This window comes from Pygoscelis adeliae, unplaced genomic scaffold (assembly GCF_000699105.1).
Source record: "Pygoscelis adeliae isolate BGI_AS28 unplaced genomic scaffold, ASM69910v1 Scaffold63, whole genome shotgun sequence".
NCBI classification, from domain to species: domain Eukaryota; kingdom Metazoa; phylum Chordata; class Aves; order Sphenisciformes; family Spheniscidae; genus Pygoscelis; species Pygoscelis adeliae.
Genome location: NW_008824414.1, coordinates 1,555,037 through 1,573,417, shown reverse-complemented (window position 1 = coordinate 1,573,417; position 18,381 = coordinate 1,555,037). Strand labels below are relative to the sequence as shown.

General features: G+C 47.6%; 1 protein-coding gene across 1 annotated transcript; it reads left to right on the top strand.

Annotated features, from left to right (window-relative positions):
- ASB1 (ankyrin repeat and SOCS box containing 1) lies at nucleotides 1-10,553 on the top strand (the record flags this gene model as incomplete). Its single annotated transcript, XM_009320838.1, has 4 exons — nucleotides 1-140; nucleotides 2,091-2,393; nucleotides 7,638-8,023; nucleotides 9,945-10,553. Coding segments are annotated over 4 exons (963 nt in total), but the record flags the coding sequence as incomplete, so codon positions are not given.
- Between the last annotated feature and the right edge of the window lie 7,828 nt (nucleotides 10,554-18,381).

Genomic DNA, 18,381 nt, shown 5'->3' with positions numbered 1-18,381 from the left:
CGTAACCTGAGGGAGTGGCTGCGGGAGCAGTTTTGCGACCACCCCATCGAGCACTGCGAGGACACCCGGCTGCACGATGCGGCCTACGTGGGGGACCTGCCCACCCTCAAGAGCTTGCTGCAAGAGGAGAGCTTCCAAAGGTGAGGGGGACTTCTCACACCCCACCCTGCCCGCACCCTCACGCTGGCTTTGGAGACCCTCACGGGGACAAGGGTGCGAGGTCCTGCTTAAACGATTTTGGCTAGTGGCTCCCTGGGGCTGCTCACCCCACACCCATCTCCCCACAGCCTGCTCCTTCTGGAGACCCCATCCCGCTCCATTTTTTTACAGGAGAGGTGTCAAGTTGGGAGGATGCTCCGCTCGCCCCTGAAATCATCCCCCGTGGTCTCCCAGGAGGCAAATCTCAAGCCAGTTCGCAAGCGTGCGGCAGCCGCGCACGAGCTCTTTTCAGATCAGAGTGGAAATGTAATACCATGAAAATAGGAGCCTACGTATAATGGGAAAAACATACAAAAGGGATTACAATTGAATACAAACCTGAAACACTCTATGTTACAAAATCTGCCCAGTGCTAAGTCTGTGACCATGAGGATAGTTAATTAATTTTCCTGCACCATGGAGAAAACTGCTTAGAGTGCAAAATGTCTCCCAGCCTCAAGAAAAGTGTCCTTTCAGCAAAAATGAGAATGACCCAGCCCCTCTTTCTGCCACCTGAGCAGCTGGGGCTCTCAGGTCCCTTGGTCTGAGATTTTTGCCTTATTTTTGTCCCATGCTGTGTGGGAACCCTGTGGCAGCAGGGCCAGGCATCCTTCCTTGCAGGAAAAAGCAGAGTTCGGCGGGACGAGGAGGGCTGGACCTGCAGCTCCATCACACAGGTGGTGAAGTGAACAGAGAAATGACTTCTTTGAATTTGGGGGTAGGTATGGGATGGAGATCCCCAAACCTCCAAGGTTAAAGAGAACACTTTTATCATAAGACTTGACAGCTAAGGGCTTGATGTGGGGTTTATACTACTCCTCTTCCTAAAACATGGTTGAAAAAAAATTGTGGCATTGTTCTCCTAGCAAACTCTGTAAATGCACTGTATAAAAACTGTTTTGTCCTGTACCAGTTACATGGGCCTGCATGGAGTGAGCTAGAAGAGCAAATCCACTGGTGCGCTGGTTAAAGAGCACTTTCGCCAGCCTACATTGGCCTTAAAGAAATCCCTTCCTCTCTGCGTGTTCCTGCTAAAATGGTACCTGCAGTGATTTGCAGAGAATTTGGGAGTGAGGTCTGGATGTTTATGAGATTTGTAGGGCTAACCTGAGACCTGGATGAGCATGACAACTAATACAGGTGATTTCAGAGGAGGTCTAAGCAGCTGCCAGCCAGAGCCATGTCTTCTATAAATTGGAAAAGGCTCTTATGCCAGTACAGCCATCCAACAAGGATGCTAATGGCCTACTTATGCTGTTCAGTGCAGGATGGCCGCACCTCCCAAGCCTACTCCTTGCTGGCAGGGCTGAGTTTCCCTGGATTTGTGTTTGTGTCATCCCATGGTGCCTGGCTGAGTGTGGATGTTGCCAATGGTGTGATATGGACGTACGCCTGCATTTCCATACATTGCTCCACTCCTCCCGTGTCCTCTTGCTGTTTCCCTGCTGCTTTGACAACCTTCTGCCCCTTTTGGAGCAGCTTGAACTAAACGGTTGTGGTCCCCAGCTTGGTCACTTCTGATTTGGGACATCTCCCTGTAAAAAGGGAGTGTTTTATTTTTTTTTATTGGTAATCTTGACTGAGTTTTGAGGCAGGGTTTATCCCTCACAGTGCATATGTGCAGCTCCTGACACAGCAGAGCTGCGATAAAGCCCATCTTCCAGGCACTGCTCCGGTACATGCCATAGTCTCTGGCTACCTACATGCAGCGCCTAGCCAGGTTATTGGCAGGAGCTGTTCAGGGCTGCTATAAAGTGCCAAAAATGGGGAGGAAGACTTCAAAGGAGCTGGTTGGGCTCTCCCAGCATCCTCCTCCGGGGCTGGGGGAGGTGGGGTGGCGCAAGGTGGCAGGAGGTCTTCTCTGACCCAACGCTTCTCCCTTCTGATGCCAGCCGTATCAACGAGAAGTCGGTGTGGTGCTGCGGCTGGCTGCCCTGCACACCACTGCGCATTGCTGCCACCGCTGGCCATGGCCCCTGCGTCGACTTCCTCCTCCGCAAAGGGGCCGAGATCGACTTGGTGGACGTGAAGGGGCAGACCGCCCTCTACGTGGCTGTGGTCAATGGGCACCTCGAGTGTGCCAAGATCCTCCTGGAAGCTGGGGCTGACCCCAATGGCAGCCGGCACCACCGCAGCACCCCTGTCTACCACGCGGCACGCGTGGGCCGGGCAGACATCCTCCGGGAGCTGATCAGGTGAGAGCTCGGATGCAGGCTGGAGATGGTCCTGGGCGGGAGATAGGTGGGTCTACCTCCCTCTCTTCTTCCCTTGGGGGAAGAAGCATTCCCCCATGGGGCTCGGAGCATCCATTCCCTCCTTGCATGCCCAGTGCCTCCACAGGCCTGGTGAAGCTGGCCAAGAGATGGACAGGAAAGAGAGTGGAGAGGTGCCCAAAGGGACATCCTTGTCTTCCCTATTGCTTGGCCCTGGCAACAGGTCTGTGCCCTGCTGTGTGACTCCCATGACTGTTCTCCTAAGACAAAGCCCAAGAGAGGAGTCTCCATTTCTGAGCCCACCATCCACTATTCAGTCAGAGCCAAATCTTGCAAAGTATCTTCCCCCCCTGCCTCCATCTCGACTGCCAGCTCCATGCCCCTGGCTGAATTTATGAGTGAGGTGGATCCTCCAGCAAACCAAAAATTGTTTGGAAACGTATTTCTCCTTTGTGTAGCTCTGCTGCTCTGACCATTCTCTGTCATTGGAAGGAGAGATGCTTGTCGCTGGCACTGTCTGTTCTTGGCTGCCTGGCTTTTGCCCATTACTAGGACACCCTCTGTGGCATCTGATTCAGTCTCCCCTTGCTGGATACCTGATGCACAGCTCCATCAAAGGGGTGGCATCTCTGGGGCAGGGAGTGATGGCCATCACTATGAGGTGATGAACAGTAACCTTAGCTGGGTCGTGTGTGCCCGGTGACCTCCTATCCCTCAGGAAACTTCCTCTGCAGCACCAGCAGTGAGTGGGCTCAAGGTCTAGCAGTAGGCTGTGCAAACTTGAGTTTCTTTCTCTGTGGCGTGCCATAGAATCATAGAATCATAGAATCATTGATACCTCCTTTCTTCTAAATTGGAAGCTTTTTGTATAAGGGACCATGCTGAGCAACTATATGGGCCACTGACACCAAATAATAAGGGATCGTAAGGGCAAAATGTAGGTTGTGTCTTCCCTATTGCTTGGCCCTGGCAACAGGTCTGTGCCCTGCTGTGTGACTCCCATGACTGTTCTCCTAAGACAAAGCCCAAGAGAGGAGTCTCCATTTCTGAGCCCACCATCCACTATTCAGTCAGAGCCAAATCTTGCAAAGTATCTTCCCCCCCTGCCTCCATCTCGACTGCCAGCTCCATGCCCCTGGCTGAATTTATGAGTGAGGTGGATCCTCCAGCAAACCAAAAATTGTTTGGAAACGTATTTCTCCTTTGTGTAGCTCTGCTGCTCTGACCATTCTCTGTCATTGGAAGGAGAGATGCTTGTCGCTGGCACTGTCTGTTCTTGGCTGCCTGGCTTTTGCCCATTACTAGGACACCCTCTGTGGCATCTGATTCAGTCTCCCCTTGCTGGATACCTGATGCACAGCTCCATCAAAGGGGTGGCATCTCTGGGGCAGGGAGTGATGGCCATCACTATGAGGTGATGAACAGTAACCTTAGCTGGGTCGTGTGTGCCCGGTGACCTCCTATCCCTCAGGAAACTTCCTCTGCAGCACCAGCAGTGAGTGGGCTCAAGGTCTAGCAGTAGGCTGTGCAAACTTGAGTTTCTTTCTCTGTGGCGTGCCATGATACCTCCTTTCTTCTAAATTGGAAGCTTTTTGTATAAGGGACCATGCTGAGCAACTATATGGGCCACTGACACCAAATAATAAGGGATCGTAAGGGCAAAATGTAGGTTGTAGAAAGAAATATAGTAAAAGAGAAGAAAGTTTATTTGGATTCACACAGAAACAGTCTCCAAGGAATCCCTTCAATGACTGCAAATACTAGAAAATAACAACGAAAAGGATTTGAATAGAAAAATTTCAAAATACTTGGGGATTCTCTCCTTTCCTTTTTGCTTGTGGGGAAGTTAATTTTCATACAAGTGCAGCTTTAAGGAAGCTGGCAAGTAGAAAGAAGGAGAGACGGTCTCCCCTCCTTGCTCCTTTCTCAGCAGCTGAGAGAAGGATGTCCCCATCGCCACGTGCTTGTTGGTACAGGGTTCAGCTCACATGCTGCATTCCTGAGAATCTCCCCTGATATATCCACTAAGGCAGGGTGAAATGCAGCAAATGGTATTTCAGCAGCACATGGAGAGCTGATGCATTGATTTATGTGTCTACTCCTTGGGATACCTTGCCAGCAATATTAAAAGCAAGATTTTGGAAAACTTTCAGGATTAAAAATTAACTGGAGTTTGTCCAATATCTTTTTATTAGACAATGTCTCTCCCAAGGCTGCTAAGCTAATACCAAGTTGTCAGATTGCCCAAAATTTCAAATATCTCGGAGTACAGATTTCACAGATCTGTTCAGAGTTGCTTACTTTAAAATGCAGTCTTACGTTACAAAGCTCACTCAGAGATTTTTAAAATGTTGATTTAAAGGATTTGGCAGGGGGAATGCGATGAGGAAGACACGTTTACTGAGATATAAGGAAATATTTCAGCATATTCAGCTTGAGAGAGCCTTAGTGTCCTGAAAAGAAAGCCCAACCCAGTTCAGGCTTGCTGCAGGCTCACGAACATCATCTGGTTAATTTTTTTTTTTTTTTAATCTTATGGTAGCACAATCAGGATTCCTGAATCCTACCACAATTGCTGAACCAGCTAACCAAGCAATAGGTGAAATTGTATCCATTAATAGTAAATACACACATAGCTATGGAATGGCAATTTATAAGACGGCTGGCGGAAATATTTATGGTTATATTGCCAGGGTATAGATTACTTTCCTAAGAGCTTGTGATGTGATCATGCTGCGATGGGATCGGACTGCTACATTATACTGGCAGTGTAACTGAGGGCTGATCCAGTGCATTAAGGACACGAGGATCCTTTTGCCACACTAAAAACAGTGAAAAAGAGATCTGACAAATCATCCCGATGCCGCAGGCGCATGCCTAACTGTGATAAAAGCAGAATTTTGTATTTTGCTTTGAATTGGGGGTTTCCACCAAGAATTTTGACAATAATGAAAAAAAAAAGACTGAAATGAAGGGTACCTGCTGTCTGGTCAGGAACATGGCCGTAAGAGGCAGTGGCCATACAACAGCCCTGTGAAAGTCCCGCAGCAGCACAGATGAATCTATCCAAATGCTCGTGTAGTCTGACTTTAAGAGGTTTATCTACAGGGAATATGTGTGATTGTCTGTCTAGAACAGACACCTTTTCTTATTTAGCCCTCTGTGCTCCAACTAGGTGAAGTGATGCAGATTCAGCAAAGTGCTGTGGAAGTCTCCAAAAGATGGGAATGTCCCCTTAGTTTGCAGTAATCCCTGGGCCAGCTGCCTGGCCTGGGAAGCAAAGCTCGGTCCTGTGGCTGGTGCGAGGACCAGCTCACACTCAGCAGTGTTGTTACTGCCTAGCTCCATCCTTTTTCTTCGTTTCTCCACCCCACAGGTCTCCTGAGATCTCAGCCAAGATGTTCATGCTTGGGAGATCTTGTGCATTGGGGTACAAATACATTGCATGCCATTTGCAGCTCTTAGACAAGTTTCCTTGGCCCTTGTTCTGTGTGTGCTTAATTTAAATGAGACTATTCCCTTCCTCAGAATTGAAGCATTTGGTTAAGTATGTGCTGGATAGGGACCAGTCCCTACTGGGTTCAGCAAGAGCTGTGCTTGCCTTGAGGCAGAATTTGTCCCCAGGTGGTTTCCTTATTTGTTTTATTAACTGCAGAAAGGAATATAATGCTATCTAGGAAGACAGAAAAAAATCTAGTTCTCTGAACGCTTAGTCTGCAATTTTAGGAGGGGGACTGGCGGGTGAAGGAACCTTTTATCCCTCTGTGGGGAGAAGGGACAAGGCTTTGCTTGATGTGCAATGCTGCAATTAAAACCAGCTACTCCTTAGGGGATTGCGTTGTCTTCCTCCTTGTTCCTGTCCAAGTTGCATGTGAAGTAGATGGAGTTAGTGTCCCCACTGCTTGGGTGTTACCCAGCCTGGGGGAAATAAGTGCTTATTTCTGCCGTCTCTTCTTTCCGCAGCATTGCCGTTTTTCAAATTCCATGCTTTTCCAGAGAGCAACAGTTAGCCTTTTTGCTCCCATTTATTTGGCCACATTCTTCACTTCCTCCAAAAAAATGAAAGGAACCAAAGCCAATAAGCCTTGTTTTCTGCTCGTTCACAACTTAGTGCCATCTGTACTTCCCAAAAAGAAGTATGCTGCGGGCACTGCTTCTGTTTGATGACAATGCTGGTGTCCATTGAGCAGGGCTTTAGCCTGCTCGCATGCCTTCACTACGCCACAGCAAGCCTCAGCCCACTTTGCTCTGGCCGCAGGGCTTATGGAGCAGTTGGGACACCATGGCACCATGCAGCGCAGGTGTGAGGAACGGGTCTCTCTGTAGTGTAGAGTGAGGCATAAGCCAGTTGCAGAAGGCTTGAGAGGTCTGCTGCTGCAGCTCATTGAGGTTTCCCCTTCAGCACGTGGAGCGCTGGCCAGTGAACTGTAATCTCTTGTGCGGTATCTAGTACAAGATATAACCTGTGAATGGAGCTGTGCAGGATGGACAGGGAGAGCGGAAGGTCTGACGCAATTATTTTGTGTTTTTCCAGTTTCCTACGTGCTGAGAGTTGGCAGGTACATCCCTTCAGCTGAGCTGAATACTAGGGAAAAGGCCTCTTTTTGACTCCCTGATGGGATTTCTGATGGGATTTCAACCACCCCAGTTCCTTCAGGAGCAGGATTTTGTCATATACGTTTTGCTGTTGAGCACAGATTTCTGTTTCATTTTCCCTGCTGTCTGTGACAGTCAGATCGATTGCCTGTATTGCTTTTTGGCCTGTTTTATCCTGGTGGGGAAGTTATTTCACTGCATATCTTCAAATGAGTCATTTGGAAACATCCCCACTCCCCAGCCAGCTCATTAGTATCCAACATTACGTGGTGCTGGCTCAGGGCTGAGCCGTCCTTTGTGCCAAGGCTGTGCTTGGCACATCCTTCAGGAGGGCAAGGAAAGATGTTCCTCAGCTGCTCTCTCCCAAGCCTGGGCTGTTGCGGGCAGAGAAACAGCTTTGCTTCTTGAAGATCAGACCATGCTGGATACGGTATCCCTGCTCAGAAGCCCTGCAAGGCCCCTCTCAGGGTAGGTATGGGTGGTTCTTGGGTGGTGGGCCCCAGAGGTACCAAAGACAGGCAGGGTGCTCACCCTCTGGGTGTCCTTCAGCCTCATCCCCTGCCATTTTGTCTCCCTGGGGTGCTGTTGCCCTTGTTTCCAAACTTCTGCTCTTCTCTCTCACCCATCCAGGTACGGCGCAGACGTGGACGTGAATCACCACCTCACTTCCCGGGTCCCTAGCCTCTCCCTGCGGCCCCTCACCACACTGGTGGTCTGCCCACTGTACATCAGCGCTGCCTACCACAACCTCCAGTGCTTCCAGCTGCTGCTCCAGGCAGGAGCCAACCCGGATTTTAACTGCTGCGGGCCCATCAACATCCAAGGCTTCTCCCGGGGCTCCCCAGTGTGTGTGATGGACGCTGTCCTGCGGCATGGCTGTGAAGCAGCATTCGTCCACCTCTTGATTGACTTTGGAGCCAATCTGAACCTGGTGAAAGTGGAGGCTTTGGGAGTTGAATCCACAGGAAGGGTCAAAGTCAACCCTGAGGCTCTGCAGGTGTTCAAAGAAGCAAGGGGTAAGTGGCTTTGACTTACTGAAGTGGCACTGGTTTTATCTTGCTCTGGATTCAAGATAACTCTTTGGAGAGTTTATTTGGTAGTTAGGAGCTGTTAAGGTGGTAGGGTGGGTGTTACCATCCTCTTTGGGTCTGTTGTTAAGGTGCCTTCAGCCAAGTGCAAAAAGATCGTGTAAACAGGTTATACCTAACTTAAAAGTGTAAAGCAATTCTAACACACAAAAAAGATAACTGGGATTTAACAAGCTGTAAAGCTAAGCATTAATGACTTCACCACCGCTCATATGGCTCCCAAAGAGCTGTTGCTGATCAGGCAGGCATCAGGCAGGAGAGGACCGTGGGGCTTGCCTCTGCGGCTCCCTGGCATGATCCTCAGTGTTGCTGAGTTGCTGCCTGGCTCCGGCTCTGTCAACACCGATGACTCAACCCAATGGCTTCCCCATAAGCCTGCAGCTAGACTCCCTTTTTTTCTCCTGTTGCATTTTGTACGTTCATGTGGTGTTTTCCCTCGAGTCCTTCAGCTACCGATGATGCCTATCTCAGCACCCCAACCTCTGTCTGTAACTTTACCTTTTTTATCTTTCTCCCAGCTCTTTTCCTTTGCCTAACCATGTCCTCAGCAGCCTGAGGCAAGGTTTAGACAGTGAGATCCTATCAGAGCTGGGCTTTAGGTCTGCAAACCACAGGCAGGTTATGGCATATCCAGTGAGACCCAGTTCTCCAAAGCCATGCAGATGTGCCCTCACTGTTCTTGAGTGACCCTGTGCTCTGCAGGGGTGCCCAGGGAGGGACCCAAGAGGTAGTTGTATCTGGACAGGCTGCTTGGGAAGTAAAGTTACAAATGGTTGCAGCAAATGGCAGGGGGGAGCTCAGATGGTGGTGGAAAAAGGTGGGGAAAAAGCTGGCTTTTTGCATTTAACATCTGGGAAGAAAATGAGTTACAAAAGAAGAAAACCAGAGACTCAGACCTGAGCATACCTAAATTTACCTGCTATTTGTTTCTTTTTGGTAACAAAAGCAACATCAATACAGTGTGCACCCTTGTTCCAGCAAGGGCAGCCCCTCGTAAAGCCACCAGGCTCAGCTGGTGAAGGCCAGGGCTTTGCACCAGGGTCGGAAGTGGGGTTTCCCTCTCAAATTCCAGAGAAATTTGAAAGGGATTCAGGATGTGGGATACAACCCCCAGCCCCAACCCCAAAGTTACACAGTTTTGCACGTGCCTGGTTTTTAAACCTGCCTGGACTTCTGCTGAGAAGAGGTGCACATAAGCTGGAGCAGGTGGTTTCCATTAAGCCTGGGTTTAGGAGGCAAATGGGACTCCTCAGGTAGAGCATGCAGGATAATGGAGTGGTGCCTTGGAGGTCCAGTTCCTGAATCAACACGGACACCACCATCCTCTTGTCCCTGTGCTGGAAGAGCTCTCCATGAACTCAAAAGAAGCCCTCAAAAGAAAGTTGGGATAAGGCCTGAGCTGGCTGTCAATGCTGTTGTTTCCCAGGGGGCGGTTTAGAGCAAAAGTAAAGTCCACATTATTTTAAAATGATCCGAATAGTATAAAGCCTCTCACAGCCTCCCCTGGTGTGGATTTGGCAGTGATCTCTTGAACCCTCTCATGCAGGGACTGGCTTCATGGTCACAACCCCATGCAGTCTCCAGCTTGCCCTTCCAAACTGCCCATGTGGCAGCTGTTGTTGCTTCAAATCTTTGGCCAAAAGGTTTGGCCTCCTCGCAGGGAGGATTTGTGCATGCACAGCTCTCCTGTGCTGCCTTTGTGTTGCTGTGCAGGACGTGGCCTCGGCGTTTGGAAGGGGTAAATGGCTCCTCTGCTGTCAGCCAGATTTCAGCACAATTTACACGCTGTTATCCCTCTCTCTTCCTCTCTCTGTCCCTCAATAGTTTTTCTCTGCTTTCTTTACTGCAGGCCGCACCCGGAGCCTCTTGTCTCTCTGCCGCATAGCTGTACGAAGAATACTTGGCAAATCTCGTCTGGATCTGATCCATATCCTTCCAATCCCAGACCCCATTAAACAATTTTTACTTCATGAACACAGTTAAAGGGCAACTGGCTGCTTTCCGGGACAGTTTGATTTGGTAAATGAGTGCGCTGATAAAGCCAGGTGCCAATCCTAACCCTTCCCCCACAGTGAAATACTGTATTGCTCATGGAGTTCACATAATTCCCTGCCCCTGTGATTTTCCCCTCCAAATTTAGGGTGCAGTGATTTTGTGTGTCTATTCTTAAGCTACCAGTTATCTAACTGGTGATCTCTTGTCTGCAACTGGTTGGGCGATGAGGCCAGTACGCGTGTGTGGCTGTTACATGAGCAAATACAATATATCCCCTATAGCTGTTAGCATATGTCTGTTTGTTATGACTCTACCTCTGTTATTGCTCTGTGTTACACACAACTTGGGTCTCAGCGGCACTTCTGCGTGGGGAAAGTGTCCGTACTCGAGCCTTTCCTCTTCCTATAGCATACAAGGGAGTGTCTCCGCGCCTTATAAGGGTTTTACAACAGCACTGTTCTCTTTCTGCCGTCAGTACCTGCCCTTTCTCTTCCCTATGGAGTTTGTGATTGCTGCTGTAGAAGTGGGTGTATTTTCTTCTGTCCTCTTCTGGCGTTAAATGCATCAAGTTTCCTGTCCAGTGCCGTGTGTTACTTGGAGAATTGTATCCGTGTCTCTACATGCTGCAAGGTAGCTGCTGACTTGGCTTTCTTTGTGTAGAGGCCCCATCGCACAGATGGGAGAGTAGCAGAATATGTAATCCTATCCTGTCTGAGTCGTTTCTACAGAGCACCAGATCTGCTGTGGCAGCTTGGCTCTCCCTCCAGCACTGTGATGGACAAGGCAGGGGCTGGCCAGTCCTCCTCCCGACTGCCTGGGACTGGGTCAAGTCTCGTGGCCACGGCCATAGCACAAATGAGAAAACGTGGAGAGAAGAGGAAAAGGTAGATTCACCTCTGGAAACTGATACCTACACAGCCTGTTGTGGGGATGTGATCCCTATGGTTCAGTTGCCACTGCAGTGGTGGTGGGACAAAGACTGTGATACTCAGATGAAGCCAGCACGTGAACCTGAAAAATTTCTAGGGTACTTTTTGGAAAACCAGTGGCTAAATTAATCTGTTCACTGTAAAATGGGTTTGAATATTTGAGAGTGATCAGGAGCAACAGTGGAGGGGTTGCTAAATTAAACTGTTGTGTTGCTGTGCTGGATGGTAGTTGATGCACTGCCTGTGAATATATCTCTGTGATTATGAAGAAAAAGACACCAAAATGATGTCTAGACTGCCTGCTTGCAATATTGCAGTGATTATGATTTTACTGAAGGCCCAGTAAAGTAGCTGACAATGCACAGCACATAGAAATAGAAGTTCCTACCTACCTTTTACTCCATATCCCACGGTGGCAGTATGACCAGAGAAAACCCTTCCAGATCCACTTAACAGGTCTTTTTGTTTGCATACTGCTTCTACTGGCATTGTGGAAAAGGGAGAAGAAAGGACTTCTTGTCTTTTCTTGAAGTTAGGAGGTTATGTGCTTCTAAATGCAGTGTTGCATCCAGCAGCCTGGGCTCCTTTGTTTTCCAGTGCCTCTACACTGCTGTTTACCTTCATGTCACAAGCTCACAGAAGAGTGTCATTCTGCAGTGAGTCAACAGCCTTTCATTGGGATCTCAGGGTCAGCCAGCTCCTTAAAGGTAGCGATATAGTCATTGTATAGGAAACACTGTCAAAATAGCAACTTCAGAAGGACAGAGATGATGGTCCCTCAGGATCTTGGGTAAAAACTCAGGTGATAATTGGTACTTGCTTTTACTTTACCAATTCAAGTTCTTTCTAGTCCCTGTGTTATAAGTTGATTTTTTCTTTGCCAGATGTTCTTCCCATGCTCCTGCAGTTGGCAAGGGTATTCTTCCAGATGTGATCCTAAAGATGTTGGCGATTTATTTATTGTATGGTATTAGTGCCTAGGGACCTGTTGTTGAGAGCTGAGTTAAGCATGGGATGGCAAGGACAGTACGACAACCCCTCCTAGGAATGGGGTCTAGCTCTGGTTGCTCTTCTCTTTGACCTGCTGCAGTAACAGGGAAGTGGGGTTGTTTAAGCTACCTTGCATTTCGGTTTTGAATGCCTTTGGCTGACAGCCCTGGTTATCCTGCCTCTATAGGAGTAGGTCCTCAGGGCTGCCCCATAGACTCGCGCCATGGACTTGCCCCATAGGTCTTGACACTAGTTACAAAATGTTCTTTTTCCAGAGGCATAAATGAATGCAAAATCATAGTTCAGTTTCTGGTTCTCCCACTATGGGATGTGTTTAGGGTGGAGTTCAATAAGCAATGATGGACTTCCTTGTATGTTTTATTATCTGCTGAAGAACATGTGCCTTTCCAAGATGCTTTCAGAGAAGGAGGAAGGGTAAGAAAAATACGGTCCCTGATTGTTTCCTGTTATTTCAGTTCCACGGCCAGGTCTGAAAGGTCCAGCTGGCCCCTTACATTGCTCCACTCACTGATTTTAGGAAAAGGTGACAAAATTTGCACTGCTGAGAACAGGCTGAAGTGTGGTGGTTACACTCAGTGCTCAGATACCAAAGCAAAGGATACTTTCAAAACTCTCATCGGGTGAGATATAATGGCAAGGATATGTAGCTGTAGGCATGCTTTCAAGGTGAGAAGGCAGCAGTTTTGCACCGTTTCCTTTTCAGGCTTGCAGATGGTTTAGGTTTTCACCATGCTGGAGGCCAGGGCAGGCCATGAGCATGTTGCCTGATAGTTGTGTGCTTGCTTTATAGAAGTGTTAACATGCCTGAAAGATGCAAACAGGTTGTAAAGTCTCTTGTCACCTTGCTGGTGGAACCATAATGTTTTGCAGGAGCACGGGCCGAACGTACTCTTTAGCTCCAGTGTAGAAGCAGAAAATGAGGGAGGTTATCTTGAGAAAATGCCATGGCAACAGCTTCTTTGGGTTGACTTTTTCCCCCTTGATTTTTACTTGTTCAGACAGTTTTGCAAACCGGTCACACATTAGTGCCTTTTGGGAGAAGGTAGTAGGGTGGATGCGGAAGGCATATGCTCCTCTGGGGAGAGCTGGCTCCACCTGGAATGAGCTACGGTGAAATGCCATGGTGTGGATGATGGAGAGTGGCCCAAAGAAATTCGGAGAATTTAGTTGTTATGGGCATGATTAACACAGTGCCTGATGTAACTCGAGCATCTAGTTAAAGCTAAGCCTCTGCAGATGACCTGTTACAATTTTCATTATAGATGCTTTCAGTATTTGATTTGTTGACCATTGTGCCCTTGACTGGCACTGTCCTACACCATGCTTATGGATAGCCAGCCAGTGGCACCCTGACCAGTCTAGCAACTGTGCTCTCTCCCAGAACCATAACTCCCATGTGCGTGAAATTGAGAAGAGCACCCTCTTCCCATGCACAGAATCAACACCTGGTACTGATATGATTCCTTTGTGGGTCCCACTGGCAAGCTCAAGCCATGCTGGGGGTGGGGACTTTGACCTCTGTTAGTTTACCATTCTTTATTTATAATTTGAGATATGATGATCATGGTGCTCCAACAGTGTGCTGAACTTTGTATGTATGGGTAGTTCTTTTGACCTCAAGCTTGAAGGACTACATGGGTCTTCAAATCCAACTGATGTGGTGTCCAATGGATTCCTCTGACCATGGATATCTCCAGCCCCTGATCCATGGGTCAAAGGATGGTTCTCCCAACCCAATAGCAAACAAGCTTGAAGTTCATCAATCACTTGGACATTTGCAGAATCAAAGCTTTGAAGTGCAGGAGACATTTTGCCTGGACTACCCATCCAACTCCCATCTTAACTGAGGGACTGTGCCTCCTGTAAAGGTCTCTGTTAAACCTGGATGGTCCTTCTTTTGGCTTAAGGGCCTGAAGGGAGTCCGACTCAGGGGGACAACTCACATAATATTAAGCCGTAAGTGCAAAGCCTACCGTTAGAGTAAGTCCCTATGGACATTGGTTGCTGAGTCTACATAAACCCAGCTTTGCCTAAGTGAAGTAGTTTAATATGCAGACTTAGAAGATCTGGAATTTTAATTGTAGAGAGATAATAATGAATCTCAAAATAGATTGATGATGTTCATAGACCTTGGTGTCCTGTCCTGTAGGGCCAAAACCTAAATCCTCTGGCTGTCCCTGTCCTTTTAAACCCAAGAAACAACAGTCTTCCAGTATGAAATCTGAGTAGTATGTACATATTATGTATCTTCACACTATATAAACAGCATTTATTTTTGCCTTAACTCGGACTTCACCATTTCCTCCTATGTAGCAAAGCATTCTCTTTTGTAAAGGTATTCTTTTCCATGTTGTCCATGGGGCATGCTCAGATAACATGAAAAACATGCATATCGTGAAGTCATGGGTGGGAACTTAAACATTTCTGCAGTGTACATCCCCTATATTGAAGAATGCCTATTATATTTGTGCATAATATATAAAATGTGCATTGGGTGGGCCTTGCTGTAAGCTTGGGATAACAAGATTTGGAAAATGGTTAAAGAACCAAAACAGATCTGGAATAAGCAAAGCAGATCCAAAGCAGTCTTTTTCATGTGGGCGTTCTTTTTGTCTTTGTTGCTATAGGGGATTTCCAGAGCATGAAATGCTGGTACCCAAATATAATTTCCTGCTCTTTGGGAGTTTTGCAAAAGGCAGAGGAACAGCATCTGTTGGGTTGAAGTGGTTTTTTTTTTCCCGTCCCCAAAGTCAAACAAAGCACTTTCTACACCAAAACCAGCCTTTGAGGTACAGCACCTCTTTAGCCATTCCTGTTCCAGCAAAGAAAGCAGTGTAAGAACCTGCCCAGGACAGCGTTGAGGTGACAGAGTCCTACTTCAATTAGAGCTCATCAGTGGTCTGTTGATTTTGTCTGACATAAAATGATTGTGCACAGCAGCAAGATCAGATCTGAGAGCAGATAGGAGATATCTGTGGTGGGCCTGGATCCATGTGTAGCTGAATAAAGATGTTCCAGTGCAAGAGCATGGCTGTCTGCCTAATTATTTACCTCATCATGGGAAGGGGGAGTACTGCTCTATATAGCAAAGAGCAGGGACTGGATTAGCAAAAGCCTGAATCCTGCTGGCCTCGGAGGCTGTAGCTGACTCCTCTGCATGTTTTGTAGCCACTGGAGGGGGCCGGAGAACCGTGCTGCCTGCAAGGGGGTTACAGGCAAGCAGGCAGGGACTGGGCAGTCGTTTCCTGCACCATTGCCAACTCGTGCCTTGCCACCCCTGGACAATTTTCAGGAGGGATATGGCAGCCAAATCAAAAAGTGAACTGATGTGAATGTGCAGAAGAGCCCTGTCTCTGGAGTGTCTCTCCCCCAAAATCCTCTTTCACAAGCTCACATGTCTTCTCAGTGGTGCTGGCCTGCCCTTTCCTCGGGGTGCTGCAGCGGCTTGTGCCAGTGCAAGGTGGCTGCTGTCACCCACTGCTGGTTAGAGCAGCCCAAAGCTCTTGGCTTTCCACCTGGTCCTTCATAACAGGCCAAAGAAGGCTCTTCAGACCTCTCATTTCTGTGCCTCCTTACTTTGTACCCAGCTCTGGAAATGTAGCTCCTCAGTTTGTCCCGCTATGAAAATACTCTGAAGTCAGTGTAATTCCTCAGAATATTTTGATTCTTATAACTTAGCTTTTTCCAGCAAAAAAAGTTTTAATTGGAAAACTCCCTACAAGCTTAAGCTGCAAGCATTTCTGATGGCTGCTCTGTTGTTCCTAGGGGTTAGCAGATGTGCAGGGTCCACCTGCAACAGCCAGACAATTTGCATCTTTAGCTCAGGTGGTAGAAAGAGCATTTTGCATACCTGAGGATTTAGTCTCTGTAGCTATCTCCAGTCAAGGGCACAATCCCTTTTTTAGGATTCCTGCAATTTTTGCTTGGGAGATGTTTGTCTGAGCTGGTGCCAGCATTTCCTCTAAAGGCAAAAAGAGAGTTTCTCCTAAATTGGAAGAAAATGATCAAATGGTTTGTAATTATGGTGATGGTGATTAAAAACAAAGCAAAACAAGCCCTAATTTGAAATTCTAACATCTCCAGCCTTGATATTCCTCCTGCTCAGAAGTGGCTCCCTCCTGCCTCCCAATGCATCTCCCCCTAGGCTTGTGCAGTAGCCACCCCCGCTTGGTACCCATGACCTTGCTGGGTGGTGGGTCAGTGATAGCACCTCTGTGCTGCAGCTTAGAAAGAACAGGAGATTTATCGTCAGCTGGGAGAGATCTGTGTGCCTGAGCTGCAAACCTCGGGACAATAAACGTGGAATTGTTTAAAGGGCTGCTAGACTCCAGCCGTGATTTTGCATGGTGTTAACCTGTCCCCTCTCGGTTATCTCACTGGAGTAGACGGGCTGGGGTTTCTGGTCACCTTTCACTGATTTTCATGTATGGCTGGGGAGAAGAGCTCATGGTGGAGTCTGTCCCTGGTTTATACAATGACATTGCAACATTTTCCTTGTTACTCACACTCGTTAATCTCATCTTAAGGTCTAATGCGGAGTTCCCTTTCCTGCAGCAGCAAGGAAGAGAAGAGATTTTGCCTTGCACTGTGTGATACTCAAATATTTGCTCTGGGCTATGAGAGCCGACCAAGACTGCAGTAAATCTCGGGCAGTCTCAAAGCATTTCCTCTAGCATGCGTTACTTCCACTCCCCCAGCCGCTGCTGAGGAAGCCCCTACTCGTTTAACTTTTTTTTTCTGTTGTTCCATATCAGCTTCTTCAGGCTTGTCTTTCCTCCCAGATGAGCTCTCTGTCCCCTGAAGGTTGCAACCTGGAAGAAAAATAAGTGTGCCTGAGAGACAGGGCAGCACACACAGGGTGCCCGGCTCCTGTGCCCATGCCAGCCCTGCGCAGCAGAAAGGAGGCTGCAGCCCCCTGAGACCATAGTCGCACTGTGGAGCTCATTAACCCGTCTCCAGGTACACGCATTTCCCGCTGCTTTCAGCACTTTTTCCCCCAACGCATATGTACGAGCCTGATTTGTATTGTTCTGTTTTGCGCTTTTTTCACTTTTTTTTTGTTGTTTATGCTTCAGAGACAAATGAAATCTGCTTTTGTTTACTGGAAAGTATGCTTTATTTTCCCATCATCGAGCATCTGGTGTTTGTAAAATGCACGACGAATCTTTCCAACAGAAAAGCAGCCAGCCTGAGTGTGCCTGGCCAGTTGTTCACGTGTGCCATGATCCTTATCCTAAAAAGGTACTAAAACATCCAAACCCAGAAAGTGCTGGCCAAACATGCTGCACATTGGTGAAAAGCTACAGGTAAAATGCTGGAAATTCACATTTCCTATCAAATGTGTGTTTAGCAAAGGCTGTGAGTTACCACAAGGCTCAAGTAAGCCTTTGCCTAAAAGCTTTGTGCAAGAAGGGAGCAGTGGCAGGTGGTAAGTACCTGCGAGCCCCAGAAACAAGCATCTCCAAATATTTTCATAGGATGCTTCTGTCACTAGGAAGTCAGAGGGAAAAATAAAGCCAAGATATGTAAGATGCAGTAGGACAGCCGTTATCATTGATTAATGGCTTCGGCTGTCCCCCAGAAGGTAGCAGGATGATGTACGATCTGTACGCAGTCCACTCCCCGTGGCACAGGCTTCCTATAAGCTTTCCAAACATACCAGGGTGAGGTGATGCTTTCAGAAATGGCGTTTTCTCTGACGGCGTCTTTCCACAATCATCTGAAAGCTGCTAAGGGAATTTTGGAAGCTGGTTTCCAGCCATGATTCGCTTGGCCAACTCTGCACTTGCTTATAATTTAATAATTTGGCGACATCCATTTATTCAACATTTTGCAAAGTGGGGTCTGCATTTGCTCAGAGAAAATGAGAGTTGAAGGATGGTAAAATGCCTTCATAAATTGGAAGTTAAATTAAGAAATCGCTTTAAAAGCACTGAGCGCTGTTAGCTCCATGTAGTGGTGTCACTTACGGCCTTGCAAGCTGTGGTACCGGTTGGAGGCACGAAAGATTAAGGAGGCACAGGGAGTGGGATGGATTGTTTTGTGGCTGTTCCTGGCCTTTCTGAGCCTGTTTTTGTTTGCAGTTGGAATGTAGTAATAGATTCATCCCTTGTTTCACTTCCTACAAAACACAGTTTTTACCAACAAATCTTAATTTTGGAAAATATCAGCAACTGAACATTTCCTATCAGTATGAAAGCAGCTTCTGAAAGTTTTCTCCTATATTTGATCATATCAATGTTATTCCATGACGCTGTCTGTAGTGGAAAATCTCGTGATGCAATAGATGCAATATTTAATTTAATTTAGTTTTTTAATTTTTATTTTCAAATTATTAATGGTAGCTGCAGC